At 48.0% G+C, this 19,642-nt stretch overlaps 1 protein-coding gene across 4 annotated transcripts in view; it reads left to right on the forward strand.

The window, feature by feature from the left end:
* The first annotated feature begins 499 nt into the window (after positions 1-499).
* The window catches only part of Bicdl1 (BICD family like cargo adaptor 1), an 89,352-nt gene continuing 70,209 nt past the window's right edge, over positions 500-19,642 (forward strand). For 3 of the 4 annotated variants that reach the window (XR_010056386.1, XM_008769234.4, XM_063271347.1), the window contains exons 1-2: positions 500-2,476; positions 8,452-8,667. Coding sequence is in view for 3 of the 4 variants with exons in the window: in XM_008769234.4 (XP_008767456.1) it covers positions 2,045-2,476; positions 8,452-8,667 (648 nt within the window). In the remaining variant the exon portion in view is untranslated. The remainder of the gene's footprint in view (positions 2,477-8,451; positions 8,668-19,642) is intronic. The other variant, NM_001191667.2, reaches the window with a different exon arrangement.

Genomic DNA, 19,642 nt, shown 5'->3' on the forward strand with positions numbered 1-19,642 from the left:
GAAATGTTTCAACTTCTGAGTATCTTAAAATTTCCATTTCACGGGGGTAAAAAGAGTATGACCTCACTAAAAAGAAAAAAGAAAAAAAAAGAGGTTGTTGGTGAAGAGGAAACGGAAACAATAAAGACCAGTTCTGGCTACCTAAATAAGAAGCACACAGCATCGCCACCTCGGTTGAAGAAAGAAAAGACCCGCAGTCACCCTGTAGCCTCATCGTCATCCTTCTTTCCTCATCCAAAGAAGCATTCCCTGTGTACTGAATCAGTGCAACTTCTTTGTAAATCACCGCTTATCTTCCTTCAGATGGGGGTTATATGTTAAGAAAGAATACTGATTTTACAGGGAATCCCTGAGTCAGCCCGGCAGGCCCCGAATCTCGGGCCTGAGTTTCTTCCCGTGTAAAACAGCAAGAACGACACTTTAAAGAAAATCCTCCTGAAATTAAGATAATGCATATAAAACGAACAAAGAAAGCTGGACATGGCTCGGACAATCATTATCGGAGAATGTCTTTATTTCGTACTGCCATCTACTAGTAGGGTGTTTCTCCCCCGTTATTTCTCCACAAAACCTTTCCTCTCATATCCCTGAGTCATCAGCATTAAGATGCTGGGTTCCCCAAGTCATTCCTCCGCCTCCTCCTCTCGAGGGCTCCCTCTCCCGACTGCTTAGCTCTTGCAGGGGTCCAGATAAAAATCGCGGACTGCAAATGGCTCTCCGCCTGGCTCCGTGACTCACAGAATTGTCCGCAGCCCCCTCGGCCCACAGACCACCTGAGAGATCAGGACCAGACCTAGTCACGCTGGGCTCGCGCCAACCCACCCAGGTACCAGCGAGGCTGCCGGCCGGGCCGCGGAGGCGCGGAAGAGGATGCGCGCCCCGCAGAGCTACCGGAGAGGTGAGACCGTGGGAGTCTGGAGGAGGCCACACCCAGAGGTGCGAGCGCGGGGGGCGTGGCCAGCGGCCGGGCGAAAACTAGGCAGGGGGCGTGGCCGAGCGCCAACCGAGGGGGTAGGAGGTGGAGCGGTTGCGAAGAGCCGCACCCTGAGGTGAGCGCGCAGGGGGCGTGGCCACACCTCTAGCTGGGAACGAGGCTGAGGGAGGGGCTCGAGGCCCGGGGACGGGGCCGTCCCCGCGGGAGAGTCTCCGGGCTTTCGGGACGCGTGGAGCGTCCCCACGGGCGGCGCGCGCATCCGCTTAACGACGCGTGAGGCCACGTCGGGGTTAGGCCGGCGCCACCTGGGCGCGGCTGAGGCGAGCCGAGCGCCGGCGAATCCCGCGCGGGCGCGGCGAACAGGTGCCCGCGCGCGTCAGGCGCCGGCCCCGGGGCGGGGAGAGGGGCGCGGCCGGAAGCGCGGGGCGGGCGCCTCGGCCCGGTGAGCTGCGGAGCCGGGAAGGCTAGAAGGAGGGCTCCGGGGCTGCGCGGCTAACGATGTCGAGCCGCCGCCTCGGCCCCTGCCGCAGCAGCAGCAGCAGCAGCCGCCGCCGCCGCCGCTGCTGCCGCCAAGCCTGGGGACATGGAGCGCGGCTGCAAGGAGCGGCCGACGGCAGCAGCAGCAGCAGCAGCAACAGCGAGCGTCGCAGCGACAGCGGAGCGCAACCCTCCCCGTAAGGCGCCGGCCGGCCGGCGGCGGCGGCGGCGGCGGCGGCAGCAGCAGCGGCGGCAGCAACAGGGCGGCTGAAACCCGGGCCGCGGCGGCGGCGGCGACCCTCAGCGCGGCCTCCCCTCCGGCTCCGCGCCCCCCTCGGCTCTCCCCTTCCTCGGCCGCTCTTGCCCACCCCCTCGATCGCGTCCCGGGGGCGCGCGCCAGCAGCTGAGCCCGGGGGCGGGGGCGCGTGCCGCCGGCGCGGGGGAGGGGCGGGCCGCCCGCGCGCGCCGCGCCTCGCCGCGCCGCGCCCAGGGCTCGCGGGGACCCGGGGGGCGCGTGCCGCGGCGCGAGGCGAAGAGCGGGGCGGCGCGGCGGGGCCCCTCCCCCTCCCACCCCCCTGCAGCCTGGCGCGCGCCGGCCGGGCCGCACCGCTGCGGGCTCGGCGCGCGCGGGCCATGTCCGCCTTCTGCCTGGGCTTGGCCGGCCGAGCTTCAGCACCCGCCGAGCCGGACAGCGCCTGCTGCATGGAGCTGCCCGCTGGGGCCGGGGACGCAGTCCGGAGTCCCGCCGCCGCCGCCGCCCTTGTCTCTTTCCCCGGGGGTCCCGGGGAACTGGAACTGGCCTTAGAGGAGGAGCTGGCGTTGCTGGCGGCCGGGGAGCGGCCGTCCGACCTCGGGGAGCATCCTCAGGCGGAGCCGGGGTCTCCGGCTGAGGGGCACGGACCGCCGCCGCCGCCTACCCAGGATCCCGAGCTGCTGTCGGTGATCAGGCAGAAGGAGAAGGATCTGGTGTTGGCGGCCCGGCTAGGCAAGGCGCTGCTCGAGAGGAACCAGGACATGAGCCGGCAGTACGAGCAGATGCACAAGGAGCTGACGGACAAGCTGGAGGTGAGGACCTTCCGGCGGCATGGGTGGGGAGCTGGGTGCCTGCTTATCCTCCTCCTTTCCGTGCCTGTTCTACCTCGAAGGAAAAACCATCGGGAACGGGAGGCGGGAGGGATAGTTTCCACGGTCATCAGGGCATTTGTGGAACCCACCTGACTTTTCCACCCAGCTCGGATGTGGGTCCAGCACCGTTGTGGGCCGTTCTATATATGTACTGTACACAGACTAAAATAGAGCTTACAGTATGACTAATTTACACAGCACTGGGGCGATACCCGCACTCAGAAATGAGAACGCCGAGAAGCGTTTAAAATATGCTTCAGGTGTTCGGGGGAAACAGTTAATCTCTAATCAGGGTGTTAGCGTGGAGCTTTTCAGTCGGGGCATTAAGGCCTCTGGATGCCCTTGTCTTAACTTCCTGGCAGAGAGTTGTGGGAAACAAGTGTCTCGGAAGGCGCTGTATATAGCTTTCAAATGCTTGGGGATTAGGGAATGTGGTTTCATTGCAGAAAGCAGAGAAGGCAGGGCTCAACATGTGATGAGTTTGGGCTTCAGTAGCTGTGTGTGTTTCAGTAGTAGTTTTCTGTGTCCTGGGTCTTAGCAGCTAAGAGCCAAGTTACTTTTAACCACTATTAAAAACACCCCCCACCCCCAACCCTGGTGGAAGGGGTGGTTTCCTGGCAAGATAGTTCGATGGGTAAGGTCTCTTGCCCCAATCGGATCCCCAGAACCCACATGGGGAAAGGGAGAGGATCTAGACACACCCCAATTAATAAATAACCCTAAGTTTATTGGGCTGTTGCTTTTAAGCAGAAAGAGTCTGGAATGGTAGCTGAGGGTACCTAGAAAGAGAGTATAGAATGACCAGGGTTCTAATGCAGCAGATTTTTTCACAATAAAAAGGACAGCAGCGTCGTGTCCATCCTACAGACAGCCAGGCTTCTCTACCCCCTGTGTTCAGCATCGTAGCCCACTTGACTTTGACTCGCTTTCCTCGTTCTCGTTACGAGACCATCATAGTACAGATGTAACCAGGCCCGAAGTCAGCCGTCGTCTACCTCACCACCTCTGTTTGTGAATGTGAATCGAGAAACATTTCTGCAACGGGATGGATGTGTGTCAGTAGTCTAGTCGCCTATCAAAAGCTGAATCAGAAGAAAGAAGGAAACCAGTGAGTGGCCTGTGTTTCAGCCAGCCCGCTATCGAGGCCTGCCAGTTGATGGGCTTCTGATACGCGGCCTGAAAAGTTGTCTGTGAAACCTAGGCCTAGACAGCCAGAGTGCAACAGAGTGCTGCTGCCTTAATGAATTGACTTGTTTAGTCTTCCCTTGAAGTAGAGATCTGGAAATAAAAGGGTGTCCTTTTTCTTTCCGAATCGATTGAGTTACAGGACTCTGTAAAGGAGTACTACCCCAGAGATTTGTGCTGGAGATTTGAAATTCCTTCAGTGAGGGAACTGACTGAAGAAACAGTGAACTTGAAAAGAGCATCCTATCAGTTTATGAGTGACAGATTTCATGGTGTACAGTTACACAAGCCCTGGCTTCCATGTGGTGCTTTCAGTGAGGGGAGGATTTCAAAGTTCCACAGCAACAAAAAGGTTCCCTGTAAAGGGGTAAATAAGCGACCTTTGACATTCTGTAATGGACTCCATGGGTAAGACTGAAATAGCTTAACCTGCCTAAACTGTCATTTAAGATCTTCACCCTTGTGAAGGGTCGCTTGTGAAGGCCAGTGTTAAACTTTTAAAACTCGGGGTGTGGGGGGTGTTACCCAACACGGCTGACCTGTACATGGCAAAGGTGGTCGAGGTCATAGATTATAATGATGTCACGTGTACTCTACCACAACTTAAAAATGCTTAACGCCTGCCTCAGTCCCCGCCTAGCTGGACCTTACGGGTGCAGTGTACCTGACTCTAAAACTTTTTTGTGTACACTTGAAAACATAGTCACTAATTGCTAACTAATGAATGTTGTTTATTTGGTGTTTTTTGAGGATGGCACCACCACAAAGCATATTCTGTCTGCCCTGTTGAATCTTCCAGTGCCACAATTGAGAGTGACTGATTTACTACAGTCTGTTTCATTTGATACCTGCAAGTGAATTTTCCCCACAGTTTATTCTTCTTAGGTTTATTTATTTTACTTGTATGGGTGTGAGTGTTTGCCTGCACGTATGTGTGTGTCCCAGAAGCTCACCCCAAAAGTTCCACTGTGCAACAGGAGTTACAGATGGTTGTGAGCCAGCGAATGGGAGCTGGGAACCAAACCCGAGTCTCTGAAAGAACAAAAAGTGATTTTAACCTCGGAGTCATCTCTCCAGCCACCCCCCCGCCACTGGATCTTCTTGAGCAGCTTAGATATTGTTATGCCTGCTTAGACAAAATACTTTCTAAAGTTTAATGTAGCAGCCGTATTTTTAATTAAACACTCGGAAGTAGAAAACTAGTCCTACTTTAATAAGAAGGATTTATTTATTTTTCCAGGAACTGTCAAGACATTGGTGACACCTTTTCTGACAAATTGGTTTGGACGTTAAACACATGGTGGTTTGTGCTCTAATTCCAGCCACTGTGGGCAACATGGCGGGATCCTGTAATCTAAAAATTTAAAGAAAAGATTAGTGGTGGTGGTCTGAGAGACTGATTTGATGTTGGTCTCATCAAAATTGTTACTTTCATAATTTTACAACAATCTGTCTTCAAGATCTTTTCTGCCTACTATTCAGGAGTATCTAGTTCTGCACGCCACACCTAGGATTTTATTTTATTTTATTATTTTTTAATATAAAAGCATATGGTTCATTAAAGGCTTATTTAATTGTTTAAAGGTTCACATAGATAGACATGTTATGGCTTGGCTAGAATATATTGTGCGTACGTTTAAAAGTCTGGTCGGAAGGCAGTTTTGGTTGTCTCTCTATAATTAGCTCTTATGATTTGAAAACATATCTACTCAGGTCCTTACTAACTCGTACTTACATACTTTTGTTCTCTGAGGATTATTGTACAGCTTTTTTTTCCCCAGTAAGGGATGGAGGGAGATGGAAATGAGTCTCTGGGAGTCACTACTAGACTTGGAGAGCGGCCCAGGAGTCCCGATGTACATTCAGTGCTTGCTACCCTAGAGAAGAGAGTTTCTCTCTGGTGCTTTTCATGAGCCATGGCCTGGGCTTAGGAGGATGGCGTCACTGTTTATTTCTGCACAAAATCCATTTCAACGAGTATCTATTTTACTTACCCTAGTAACGCTAAATTTTTTTTTTGTTTTAGAAGTTGGTTGATTTGTTCTTTTTTAAAAATGGTTGATTTTATGTTTAGAGAAAGATTGGAATCGTAACAGAGTATCCATATTTTCTGCATCAGGCTTATCTTTCTGCCAACATTTTACATTAGCACGTGTCATAATTAATAAAGTCCTTACATTTCCTGAGTCTGCACCAAATGTCTTTTCTTCTCTTCCAGAATCCCACGTGACATTTAGCTTAGAGTGTTCTTGATAAGCTTGCTGTTAATTTTCAAAGGACCATACAACCCTGGGAAATCAGAAAGCTCGGGCAGATAGAGACCTATATGTGTGAAAATTCTTCCTAGACTTTACTAGTTAATGTAAAGCTTAAATGAAAAGATAATTGTAGGAGAAATTTCTTAAAGTAAATCAAAAGGTTGAATTCTGTCCAAAAGGTCAGATTCTGCCTGTCCTTTAACAAAGGCTTGGGACACCTGAAATCCGGTGTGTATCCCCTGGTAAACGTAAGGACAGATTAGAGCAATCAACACCACCTGTCTAACCCCGCCTTCCAAGGGGACTGGGCGGAGTTGCTTAGATGGGCTGTTCACTAACAGCTGTTGGCTGAATATTTTTAAGTCTCTCTGTTCTTTCAGAGCCTAATTTATCTGGCCTCTCAGTAACACTGTGGTTACTGAGTTCTGCCTTCTGCCTTCTGCGCAGTTGTCTTCACATTGGGTGAAAACTGAGTTTCACAGTTTTAGGGTTGCAGTCAGCTCTCACCTCTACCTTCTATCTCTAAAATTTATAGAGTGGCTAGAACATCCTCAGTTTGGAAAGTTGGGTGGTGTCAGGATCGCATAGGACAAACCGTTTACGTGCTGGTCAGCGGTGGCTTCTCCCTTGTTATTCCCTCCCCCAAACGCTCCAGACTGAAAGGGTTTAGGTTAATAAAGCTGTGGAACTTTTCTGGCCTGTAGACTGGAGCGACTGTAACCAAATGAATGGTCCCTCAAGGTGGTTGACTTGAATGTTTTCGTGAGCGCCGCCTTCACTGATATGCTCAGAATTTTAATTTTGGGTGGTTGTTTTTTAATCTTCGCAAGTCCTCTCAAGCATGATCCATTTTCACCATGGGGGAGTAAATTTGGCTTTTAGAGATATTTGCAAGTCACTCAGCAGAGTGAGAGGAGTAAGTTGACATGGCGGAACGGGGTAATCTTGACATTTAGGCTCACCTCAGGTTTGACGGAGTGGAGCTGGTTCTCTTACATTTCGGTAAGCTGGCACCTGAGGCTTCCAAAAGAAACATTCCAAAACACATGTTGAAAGATAAGAACTTCGCTTGAGAGCATGTTTTCCCAGGAAGTAGATGACCGAGTACGCCGAAGGAAGACACCTGCAAGCAAGACACAAACGAGCTTATTTCAGGGTTCAAAATAACCTGGCTCCAGTCCTCACCGAAGCTCAGTCTTTGGAGATGGGATCCAAGCCAGTGTGTTTTGCTTTTGAGACAGGATCTCTCTGGGGCGGCCTCCCACTCAAGGCTGTCCTGTCTGAGCTTTGCCATTGCTGGCTTGCAGCATGGACCACCGTGCCCAGCCTAAGTCAGTGTGCTTTGAGTGGTCTCGCTAGAACTTTGCTATTCTCCCCTAAGGGTGGCGAGTCGTTACTTTAATTAGACCGAGGTATCGGTTTGGTATTAGACACACTGCTTGGTACCGGACGTGCTTGCCTCTGAATGGAGACTTATCTCACACAAACGGAAAAGTGTGCTTGTTTCCTGCAAGCCAAAGGACTCCTCTTTGATTGAGTTGTTACTTCAGAATATCTTTGTTTGCCACACACCATTTTATTATGGAGGCCCATGAAGACCAAGCCCATGTCTGTCTTGTCCGTCCCCAGTGTCTCTAGTAAAGTTTCCCTGCCTTATCGAGCACTCAGGAATGAGTGGATGAGGCAGAAACCAGCACACAGGACCTATTACTAATGCATGAATCTAAATAGGTCCGACCGGGCAGAAAGGGTTTGGTGGTTAAGAGAACTGACTCTTCTTCCTGAGGACCTGGACTTAGTTCCCAGCACCCACCTGGCACCTTGTAACCGTCTGTAGCTCCAGTTCCAGGGACCCCAACACTTTGTCACATCCAGCACCAGACACACACGTGCATAGAACATACATCCCAGGTAATACACACAAAATAAGGCCCCAAACTGAACGGGCCTTAATACTTTTGAAATTTAGTAGTATATTATCTGTAAGCTGTGATTTGGAGCACTAAATACATCAGGTAACTTAAACACAAATCAGCCCTCCCATTTTCTAGTCCTGACCCCGAACTGGTGGCTTCACGGCTTGTACCCATCAAGCATAAAAGATGGCGCCAGGAGCGGCCTCTTTTTAGAAGGTATTTTGGTTGTTGGGTTCATTGTCAGTTGTTTAAATATGTAGTTTAATCAAAAGATGACTTGTTAAATTGCAAGTGAATTCCCACGTCTAGAACCAAATCCCACCCAGGAAGAATAACTAAAGCGTTAAGTGTTTCTAGGAGGAATGGTGTTTTCTTTGTGAGACAAGTCCTGTGTTCTAGAAGAAGAGACTGTTCTTGTAACTGTGGATTGGACAACATGCTCTGTGTGGCAGGGTGTTTTGTTGTGTTCCCTGTCTGGGGGGGGGGGGGGAGTGTGAAAAGGGAAAAGAGAAAAGGCTGGAGAGTTTCACATTTTTAACCCCCCCTTCCCCCCCAGCACTTAGAGCAAGAGAAGCATGAGCTGAGAAGGCGGTTTGAGAACCGAGAAGGGGAGTGGGAAGGACGAGTGTCCGAGCTGGAGACGGACGTGAAGCAGCTACAGGACGAGCTGGAGAGGCAGCAGGTCCATCTTCGGGAAGCGGATCGAGAAAAAACTCGCGCTGTCCAGGAACTGTCAGAACAGAACCAAAGGCTACTGGATCAACTGAGCAGGGTAAGTCACAAGACTTTAATTATAAAATAGTGAAAAGGAACCGCTTCTTTGTGCTGGAAGGATATATGTGGTTGGAGCCTTTCTGACCTCCCCCCACCCAGTAGAACTTGCTGGAATCAGTGTTTTCCCTCGATCAAGTAGATTAGGGGATTGAACACAGCTTTTGAGTCTGGAGCCCAGGTGATAAGCATACAAAAGGAGTGTGGAGCCAGGCTGTGACTAGGCAGCCTGTCTGTAAGATGCGGTCTCTTAACCCTGGGCCTGTAGTGATGTCTGTGTCCCTTAGAGCCATAAAGATCCGTACCAGGGAAAGCCCATCATCACTTGTAAAATTGTTAACTCGTTAATGCAGTACTTAGAGGTGCTATCTTTAGCCGAACAGCTTGGGAAACGCGTGTACGTTACGAGAGGAGGTCTGTAGTTAACTTTTATCACCACGTTAAGTAAATAATAATCCTTACACGTTTATAAGGTCGTGTCAGAAGAGTAATTAAGGTCAAGACGAATCATTGGCAGGAAGGTGGTTGAGAGTTGAGTGAGTAGAAATCTAATTTACATAAGGTACATTTCTTTGAAATAAATATGAGAGTGGTCTTTAAATTCACATTTTTTTAAAAAAATTCAGTTAAGACCCGGTAAATCCAGGTAGTGGTAGTGGAACATCTTCAATCCCAGCGTCGGGAGGCAGAGGCAGGTGGATCTCTGAGTTGGAGGCCGGCCTGGTCTACAGAGCAAGTTCTAGAATAGCCAGGGCTACACAAAGAAACCCTGTCTCAAACAAACAAACAAACAAACAAAACAAAACAAAACAAAAAAAAACCCTGGGTTTACTCTTGCACCTCAATCCCTCTTGTAGGTTAAAATCAACACTAGCTGTTCTCTAGTTACCAGGAAAACTGTGGCCTCTCATCCCAGTCCTAATCCTCTGGGCCTTCTGTGGTCTTGGAGACAGGCTAAAGGCAGCTGCGGTAAATCCCCAGCTCTTGCACTGGAGGATAGCTGAGTGCGAGATGGTATTCGCCAATTACAGCACGGCTGCGTGCTTTTCTTTGGGATTGTGAGACAGGTGTATCTTCTGACTTCTAAGGAAGTGAGAGCTAAATACCATTAGTGGAGAGAGAGGAGGGAGAGAGAGGAGGGAGAGAGAGGAGGGAGAGAGAGGAGGGAGAGAGAGGAGGGAGAGAGAGGAGGGAGAGAGAGGAGGGAGAGAGAGGAGGAAGAGAGAGGAGACCTGGTAACCTGAAGAACGGCAGCTTGCAGAGATTCAGTGTAGGGATGGCCAAGAACCTTCCCTGATGGCACGTAAGTCCCCTTTCTCTTTCTGTCACCATTGGGTTGGCCTTGAGCAAGAGTAGCCACGGTCCAGAATGCATTTCAGGGGGCCAGCTTCATGGCAGCATTTCTGGATCAGCTCTGAAACCCTTTCTAGTAACTGCGGAGGGAATCTCTAGCCTTGTAAAAATTTTATAGGTTTTGGAGTCTTTCATTCATTATTCATGAAAGATTAACCAGAGAAGTCTGGCCAGATTGCTTTATTTGCTTAAAAATATTTAATATAATCCTGAGCAAGTGTTTCGAGTGAAATTTATGTAACGGAATTCCAAAATAAAATAAAAAATCCAACCAAAGGGAAATTAAATTTTCTTGGGCCAAGTTCACGTGACAAATGCAGACTCAACCCCGCTGTCCCATGGTCTGGTGAGAGACGCTAACGTGCCGTGGCGCAGAACTTGGAACTGACCGCTCGTTGTTCCCGCCTCGGCGTCCTTAACGTAAAGTGAAGGAGCTTTGTGCTGCAGACAAGTACGGTTGAAATGTGGGCTGTGGGTATAGCTCACTGGTATGGCGCTTGCCGGCTCGCCCGAGTGGCCCTGTGTTTACTTTCTCCTACCATGGTTCTCAACCCTTGGGTTACGACTGCTCTGGGGTCCAACGCCCTTTCACAGGGGTTGCTTAAGACCATCAGAACACACTGATATTTACGTCACGAAGTTTTGAGGAAGTTAATTTTATGGTTGGGGTCACCACAGCATGAAGAACTGTATCAAAGGGTTGCAGCATTAGGGAGGTTGAGAGCCAGTGTTCTAGTAAGAGGAGCAGAGGAGGAATGCAGTGTGTCTGTGTTGATCTGCACGTGCTGGTGCAGGCTGTTTACTAAAGGGGCGTCTTTAGAGTTGTCCTGTTGTCCAATTTCACTGGAAATCTTGATGCTGGGCTTCCAGATCTTTCCACTGGATCTAGATTCTTGTTATCCTCCTCTGGCCTTGAATGTAGGCCCTGGTGGTTTTGTGGCTTCCTCTCCTTTCTGCTTGGAAGCAGGACAAGTCCCTGAGGTTTCCATCAGCAGCAAGTTTAGATTGCATTTTATTATTGTTTTATTAACTGGGTGTTCAGGAGCCAGAGGAACTAAGTACTTTTAAGGGAATTAAATTCTCATAGGACAAGATCGAAGCTGCCAGAAGTGGTAGAAGGCCATGGGTTTTGTTGTTGCTGTTCTGGTGTTTCTGTTTTTGCAATGAATGTGTGTAATGGAGTTTGCATGATTGCTTTTCCCCCCACAAGGCAGGGTTTTTCTCTCTGTAGACCAAGCTGGCCTTGAAGTCAGAGATAAGCTTGTCTCTGCCTCCCCACTGCTGGCACTAAAGGCATGCGCCACCGTGTCTTTATATAACCATATAATAAATATATAGTGTCAAAAATATAATCTATTTCTTCAACATTTTTCAGCGTATTTGCTTTGTCCACCATAGTCTCCAAGGTTGCTCTTAACGACAAACAAAACGGCAGCTGTATGAAGATGTAATTGATACCCATGCATGTTACCCTGTAATTCATACCCATGTATGCTGTATGAAGATGCAATTCATATCCATGCATGTTACCCTTTAAAAGTGTGCAGCGTGGGTTTTCACTCTTTACAGAGTTATGCAGCCATCCCTACTGTCTAGAGAACATTTCACCTTTCCAAAAGAAATGTTGTAGCCATTAGCAACCACTTCTGTTATAACTCAAAAGCCCCGTGTCTCAACCCCTGGCAGCTTATAATCTACCTTGATCCCTGTGCTTTCCCTCGCTTTAGACTTTTTACTCAGTGATATTCACTGTAAGCGGCGAATCCGTGTGTGACGTCCTTTACTTAGTGTTGTGTTACCAGGTCCATCTGTGTTGAAGCATGTATCAGTACTCCATCACCCATGTTACACGGGGACAGCTGATCGTTACCTAGTGGTTTGTTTACCCGTTCACAAGCTGATGCACATCTGCCGTGCCTGTCCTTGGTTAGTATGGATAAAGCTGCCGTGGACCTTCATGGACATATTTAGTGTGCACACACATCTTTTTTAGGGGCGATGGAATGTTGCCAGTATATATCCCATGAGCTTCCAGAACCTCATTATTACGAGGAAAGGAATTGATGCCGCTCTCATTTTATATTGGGAAAACTTGAGGGAAGAAAGATACACGACTTGATTAGGTTTCTTTCAGTTCAGGACTGATTAGATTTTCTGTGGCCTCCGTTCCAGACTTCTAAGGCCCCGCAATTAAGATCACAAACTTTAAAGCCAGACAGCTCTGGGGCCAACCACCAACTCGGCCATTACTAGGTGGTTGGACGTAGGAAAGTTGTTTTACCTTCAGTGTCCTCCTTTGTAGAATGGAAACAACCGTGTTGCTGATAACCAGGTCATGTTGTGAGGAGTGTGTGTGTGTGAGGTTCAAACCACAGTGACCAGTGTGTGGTGAGTGCTTGGTAAATGGTAGCCATCCTGATTGTCATGTCCTCGTGCGGATGGGGCTTCTGCATCTGCTCAGACTTGGAGTGTGGAAGACAGGAAGTGTAACAGTAAAAGCCTTGGGATGACCCTCAGTCTCAGCACTTGAGACACAGGCAGCGGATCTCTGAGTGTGAGGCCAGCCTGGTCTACAGACTGAGTTCCAGGACAGCCAGGAGTACGCGGAGAAGCCCTGTCTCAAAAACCAACAACCAACCAAAGGTAAAAAAAAAAGTTACCAAGTGCATATTATTTCATAAGTTCATGAGCTTTCCACTTTAATCCATAACTGGTGGGATCGTGTTCGTGAAACGCAAAGGCCGTCCTCTGTAACTTAGGCGAATTTTGAACTTGGGCTCTTCCCATCTCGGCCTCTTGACTGGGACTCTGAAGCATGTTCCATCATGATAGGCTTTTTTTTTTTTAATTTTACCATTGCCTGTAATATTTAGTGGTTAGATTGATAGTCAAAATTAAAAGTGAGGTAGAAAGTGGTTGTATTTTTTCTGTGGTACCCTGGATATGCTGGAATTGCCTTCTCCAATTTATTTGATCATTTGGACAAAATATTCCCCTGAGTTCTCTCCTAGTTCCTAAGAGTCTAGCCTTTCTATTTTTTTTTTTTTAAACTCAGGCTGACATATTTGAGCAAAGTGTAAATTCACTTTCTAAATTAGAAGGTGACACCACAGTAGCAGTTGACAGTAGGTCTAATATAGTGGTTCTCAACCCTTCAGGATTTGACTGACCCTTCCACAGGAGTTGCCCAAGACCATCAGAAAAGCACAGATATTTATATTACAATTCATAACTGTAGCAAAATTACAGTTATGGAGTAGCAAAAACATGATTTTGTGGTTGGGGTCACCACAGCACAAGGAACTGTATTAAAGGGTCACAGCGTAGGACCACTGGTTTAATAGGACCCAGTAGGTACTCTCCTCTTAACTATCCAAGCAGAAGGAGTACAGTGGGGCTTAGCGTTCAGGAGAGGAGAGGCACGGGTTAAACTGGAGGATTGTTGCAAATCCTGCCTCACAGTGTCTGGTGCTGGAGCTTATCTCCCAGATAGCAACAGCCAAGATGTGAGTTCTGCTCCTTGGATGAGTCTGCACCAAGACGCTGTGGAGGCACCATGGGATGTTCCTAGAGCTCACTTAGCAGCCGAAAGCCAGAGCCGTGCTCTGAAGGCTGTAGAAAGAGCCTGGTTTCTAACAACAGTGGCGGCTGTACTAGCAGGCTGCGGTTTGGCCTTCTCCGTCTTCCGAAGCACTCGCAGTAAGATATTGTTTTCAAAATGAACCTCAGTGGCGTGGGTAACTTTAGTCGGAGGTAAAGGAGGGCATTTTTATGTCTATATTAAACACTGCTCACACACGGTTTGAAACATGAGCGACAGGCTTGAGCACCTGTTGACCAAAGGATGGAAAAACCAATTGATTTCTTCTGGGGAATGAGATTTAAAATTGCTTAGGGCATTCCGGGCTCTTCCCTCCTCAAATGCACAGCTCTGGGTTTGGAGAAATTGATTAGCTCATCACTTTTTTATACATCAATTACGTCATTCCCTTCCCTCTCTCGTGAGTACGGCCAGCCTCAGAACCACAGGCTGGTTCTAGACCCATTTTACATAGTAGGGCCCACTGGGGTTTCAGTTCTCTACAGGACCAGATTATGTGGTGATAGTGACTGCTTGGATAGAATTATGGTATAAGCCTTGTCTACTTTACAATTTAACAAAATACTACAGTGATACAGAAAACTGCAAAGTACAGGCCCAGCATTTGAAGCCAGACGTGGTGACGCACATCTATGATACCAGGGCTCGGAAGGCTGAGGTCAGCCTTGGACTGTGTATCGATCCCTTCCCTCTCCCCGCCCCCACCCGAGTCTTACACTTTGCTCTATTTCGTTGAGATTTACTTACGGCTATGTGTGCATCTGTTTCTTCTGCAGTACTGAGGTTAGAGCCCAGGACCTCTCACATCTGTGCCTGGTTTAAATACAAAGAAAACAGTTTTATTCGTGTGTCAAAGAAGAGGTTTCAGAAGGTTAAAATATTGTTATATTTTTCTCACTGCTATCTGCTTTTTTAGTGTCAGCTTTGTAACCAACTTTTATACATACACATACATGGATGTTTATGCATATATTATGTATAAACACATCATTATGTGTTTGCATATACAGCTATTAAGAGTGTGTGCTTTTCTGTATTTTAGACATTTGAGAGGGGACTGTAGTGTGAAATGGTTTGACCCTGTCTGGATTCCGTACTGTGTTCTTGGATTTTACACGACGCTAAGATAGCGTCAGTTCATTTACATCAGCTGTTACTTCGTGTTCCACTCTGCAGATACAGTGAAAGAGATGTATTTTTTTTCTCTTTTTTTTTTCTTTTTTCTTTTTTCCGGAGCTGGGGACCGAACTCAGGGCCTTGCGCTTCCTAGGCAAGCGCTCTACCACTGAGCTAAACCCCCAACCCCCGATTACAACTTTTCTGTGGTGAATATCTCTGCATCTCTTCTTCATATGCACATATATTTGAATTTCTCTGCGGGTAACTGTTCACAGGAGTTACTGCATCTGAATATAGGCCGTCTCCGCTTTGTTCCACATTGCCAAATTCTTGAAAGCCTTGGTACAGACGAGCAGTGTGTGAGTCAGTGTGTGTGTTTCCGTCTACACCTCACTCTTCATCGTCATCAGATTTTAGACATCCCTACTAATCCCTTGTGTGCGGGATGAAAGTCTCATGGTTTTAATTCTGTTTCGTGAATTACTGTGTCTTTCTTGTCAATTACCTGTTTGATTTTCTTACATACTCTACTGGCAAATGAGAGGGGTTTGGTTCAGTTTTGTTTTTAACTTTCAGTGCTCTGACAGTTTTATTTTAGAGGGTCTTGTACCAAAAAGAAGTATGCAGGCTTTTAAAAGCAGACTTTAATCACCTATCTGTGTGTGTGTGTGTGTGTGTGTGTGTGTGTGTGTGTGTGGGAGTTCCGTGCCTGCGGAGGGAGGGGGATGAATCCCTCTGGAACTGGAGCTGAGCTGCCCACTGTGGATGCTAGGAGTTGAACTCATGTCCTCTGGATAACAGAATATGCCTTAACTGCTGGGCCAGCCAGGACCAGGTATTTAAAGTCAGACATAACTATCATTTCCTAAATGCTTTTTCTTTTGTGTTTTCTCTGTATTCTAATAAAAGCATAAATGCGTTTTAACGTTTGAATTTAATCTACTTGGAATACATTTTTTTGTATGATATGAGATAGGAAATCTTTTTTTTTTCTTTTTGCCAGCTAAAAGTTGAAAACAAAATGGGGGGGGGTGTTTTTAAGACAGGGTCCCTTCTGTGTAGATCAGGCTTGTCTTGAAATCAAAGATCCCCCTGCTTTTGCCTCCGAAGGAATGTTGATGGATGTTAAAGGTATGTGCCACCACACCCAACTTTTTAAAATTTTAGAAGTTTTGAGAAATCTGGCTTGTTTGCTAAGGCTGATGTAATAGCGTGCCACAGACGCATTGGCTCCCAGTTCTGGAGGCTGGAAGTGTACAGTCAGAGTGTGACCAGGGTCAGTTCCTTCTGACCAGAGGTCTCTTTCTTTTTTTTTTTTTTTTTTTCGGAGCTGGGGACCGAACCCAGGGCCTTGCGCTTCCTAGGTAAGCGCTCTACCACTGAGCTAAATCCCCAGCCCCCCAGAGGTCTCTTTCAGTCCTGTCTTTTTGGCTGGTAGATGGTGCCTCCCCGTACCCCTTAGTATTTGTCTTCCCTTTTTCTGTTTTGTGGTTGTGGTTGTTGCTATTTTTGGTTTGTTTTTTTTTTTTTTTTTTTTTGAGACAGGGTCTCTACATAGCTCTACCTGTCCTGGTACTCACAGTGTGGACCAGTCTGGCTTCGAACTCACAGAGATCCTTTACCTGCCTCTGCCCCTTATGTGCTGGATTTAAAGTCGTTCCTCATTATGCCCAGCTCTTCTCCATTTTGAGATTTCCTCTCCTTATATAAGACACATATATATATATATATATATATATATTGACTTAGGACCCCATTTTAGTTTGTTTACGTTTATGGAGGGGGCCGGAGAAGGCTCAGGGTTAAGAGCACTTGCTGTTCTTGAACAGGACCCAGGTTTGATCCCAGCACCCATATGGCTTCTCCCAGCCATGGGCAGCTCCAGTTCCAGGGCATCTGGTGCCCTCTTAGGGCCCCCATTGGTACCAGACATGCAGGTGGTGCACCGGCGTAGTTCAGACAAAAATACCCACACCCATAAAGTAGAATTCAGTTTGTCTACATTTCTTTTTTTTTTTTTTTTTGGTTCTTTTTTTCGGAGCTGGGGACCGAACCCAGGGCCTTGCGCTTCCTAGGTAAGCGCTCTACCACTGAGCTAAATCCCCAGCCCCTTGCCTACATTTCTAAAGACCCTTTCTCCAAGCAAGTTGACATTGTAACAGTCTGAAAGAGGACAGGATCCAATCAGTAATAACATTTGGGGTACTTTTGTTTTTGCCAATAACACACTGGATCCTAGTTGGTGCTGTCTGAGGGAGGTATTCTTGGTAATGCCACTTTCTTAGAGGGTTCCATTCTCTTTATAAAACATTTGTACACTAAAGACTCAAACCTCTAACACTAGACAACTGAGGAACTAGTGACCAGTGGGGAGATACCTAGATACTTTATCCCTTGGGTCTAAGTCCACCAATCTCATTTTTCTCCTCTAAGGACTTACCTACATTCTAGTCTCCTGAGTAAAAGTGAAGGGTTGTTTTTTTTTTCCCCCGGTGGTGGGGTCTTGTTTAATTCAGTATCCAGTTCAGTTAGAGGTTATATCTGAGACGACATCTGAAGAGGGGGCAGCATCCTCAGAGGAGCCAGAGGAATGGTGTTCTTGGATGGCTGCCTTTGAAAACAGGACCCTCTCTGCTTCCTCTGCTGTTGTGTAAACAAGTACCCACCAGGCTGGGCAGTCAGTAGAAGGTTGTTGGTTGCTGTTAATAGTGTTCATAGGTTATACATAGCATGTTCAGAACTGAAGACTAACCCTATGCATAGACTAATGTGAGCCGTTCCATGTTCGCGCAGTGTATGTTTGGAACCCAGTGGTCAGAGGAACCTTGGGCATCAGTACTTGGGCTGGTGAGCCGTAGAAGAGTGTGGCGCTGCGGCTGCTGAAAAAGACAGTGTGGTCTTCATTAGTACTCAGGAGACCGAAAGCCGAGAAGAGCGATCCCCTGTGGTGTTGGTTTGCAGCCCGCAGGTCCTCAGTTGAACAGAGGTGTGCCTCCCTGCTCCGTAGGACGGGGCGAGTGGCTTGTAGTCTGGCAGATATGGGAAGTGAACGTTCTAGCTTTTCACCAACAGTGTTCTTGTCCTGTGGGAGACATGGCCTTTGCTTGGGTTTGGGTTGTACCTGCCTCTCTGGCACATGTGCTGTGAACCAGAGAACACCACAGCGCTATGCTCTGTTCACCGTGCTTACTGCCCACGGTGGTCTGTGGTTTGAAGGAGGCGGCAGCAGACCCGGGGATGGCTGCCTTGTTGAGGTTGTGCAGTTCCTTCCTGTGCAGCCCTGATGGCTTCTTCCTAGAGTAAAATTTCCGAGAATTCACCTTAAAATAACTTTTCCCCTTCTCATCCGTTCTGCATTTGTGCTGTAATCTCTTTGCTCGTTTTCACAGGGCACACCCTGTAAGTTGTTTGTTTCTTCTCACTGTAACCACACAGGCACCTCGCCAGTCTCTCACACCCAGGACGGGTCATGCACCTGGTTGCTCTGGCTAGGAGTGGGTCTAACTGTGCCAGAGTTGAAAGCTGTATTTGGGACAGTATACAGAAGAGCTGTTTCCACAGGCTGCATGAAGCCAAAAGGGGCCATCGCCATGGACTCACTGAGATAGTAAGGGGGCTCAAAGCCTTCCTTTTGGACTAGAGGAACCATGATGACAGATACGCAGAGGAATTGTCTAAAGATGGCCATGGAGAGATCAAAATGAAGACCCACTGTGGGCAGTTCAGGTGAAGTCGGACAGTCTGAAATCAGTGTCTTCCAGGACTCAGCAACTGAAGGGTGTTCAGGGATGGGGTGGCTTCAAGTTCTCAAGTTCTATAGATTTTTATTTTTATATATTTTCAGGTATTAAATCCAGGGTAGATTTAAAACTGGCCTGTAGGCAGTTTTGATTAATCAAGATTGATGTGGGAGAGGCCAGCCCACTGTGGGTGGTGCTATCCCCTAGGCAGGTGCTCCTAGTTGTATAGAGCAAGCTGAGCAAGCCAGTAGGTGAGCAGTGCTCCTCCATGGCCTTCAGTTCCTGACTTGAGTTCCTGCCCTGACTTCCCCTCATGATGGACTATAACTGTAAGCCAAATAAACCCTTTCCTCCCCATTGCTTTGGGTGACAGCGTTTTATCACAGCAGTACAAAGCAGCCAAGGACAGGTAGAGTACAGCGCAGTGCTCAGAGGACTCCAGCTACGTTCAGTCCTTACTGCTTCACCTACTCTTTCTTCCTCACCCTAATCCCTCCCCAGCCCACGCTAACAGAGAACAACTGGCCCGGGGGTTACTCACTGGCTATGAGATGTGAGGTGTGGAGGAGGAAGTTGACGCAAGCAGGTGCTTTGTTTCCTGCCTGTTGGGGTGGCCACCCCTGGTCAGCTTTTGCTGTCTTACACCTACAGAACAAATGTACTTGGCGCACTAGCAAAACTAATCTTTCCTGAAAAGACTTAGCTCTTCTCGGAAAAACGAACAGTTGATTTGAGGTCAGCAGCTTCCCGTACAGTCCCTGAAGCAACTCTTACCAGGTCCCCTTTTCAGGATCTCAGTCTTTAACACAGTGGCTGTCGTAGGAGTCATTCTGCCCTGGGTGATGCACAGCTGGCCTTGTTCTTGGAACATTCCACGGTGAACAACAGCTGCTCGTCAGAGGTATTGTCGGTGCCTGAGTACTGGAAGGCGTCAGTTCAAGGCTAGCCTGGCCTACATAGGGAGCTGTAGCTAAGCTAGGGCTGCACAGTGACAAGAAAACAACCACCGCACACACCTGTTGCACTAGCTGGTTTTTTTGGTTGGTTTTTTGTTTGGTTGGTTTGGTTTTGCTTGTTTTTTTTTGTGGTGTAGGACAAGACAGGACAGTTTTCATCCAGCTTTCAGTCACCCTGCCTGTGTAAGACCATGAAAAGACAAACTT

Source organism: Rattus norvegicus, chromosome 12 (assembly GCF_036323735.1).
Source record: "Rattus norvegicus strain BN/NHsdMcwi chromosome 12, GRCr8, whole genome shotgun sequence".
NCBI lineage: Eukaryota > Metazoa > Chordata > Mammalia > Rodentia > Muridae > Rattus > Rattus norvegicus.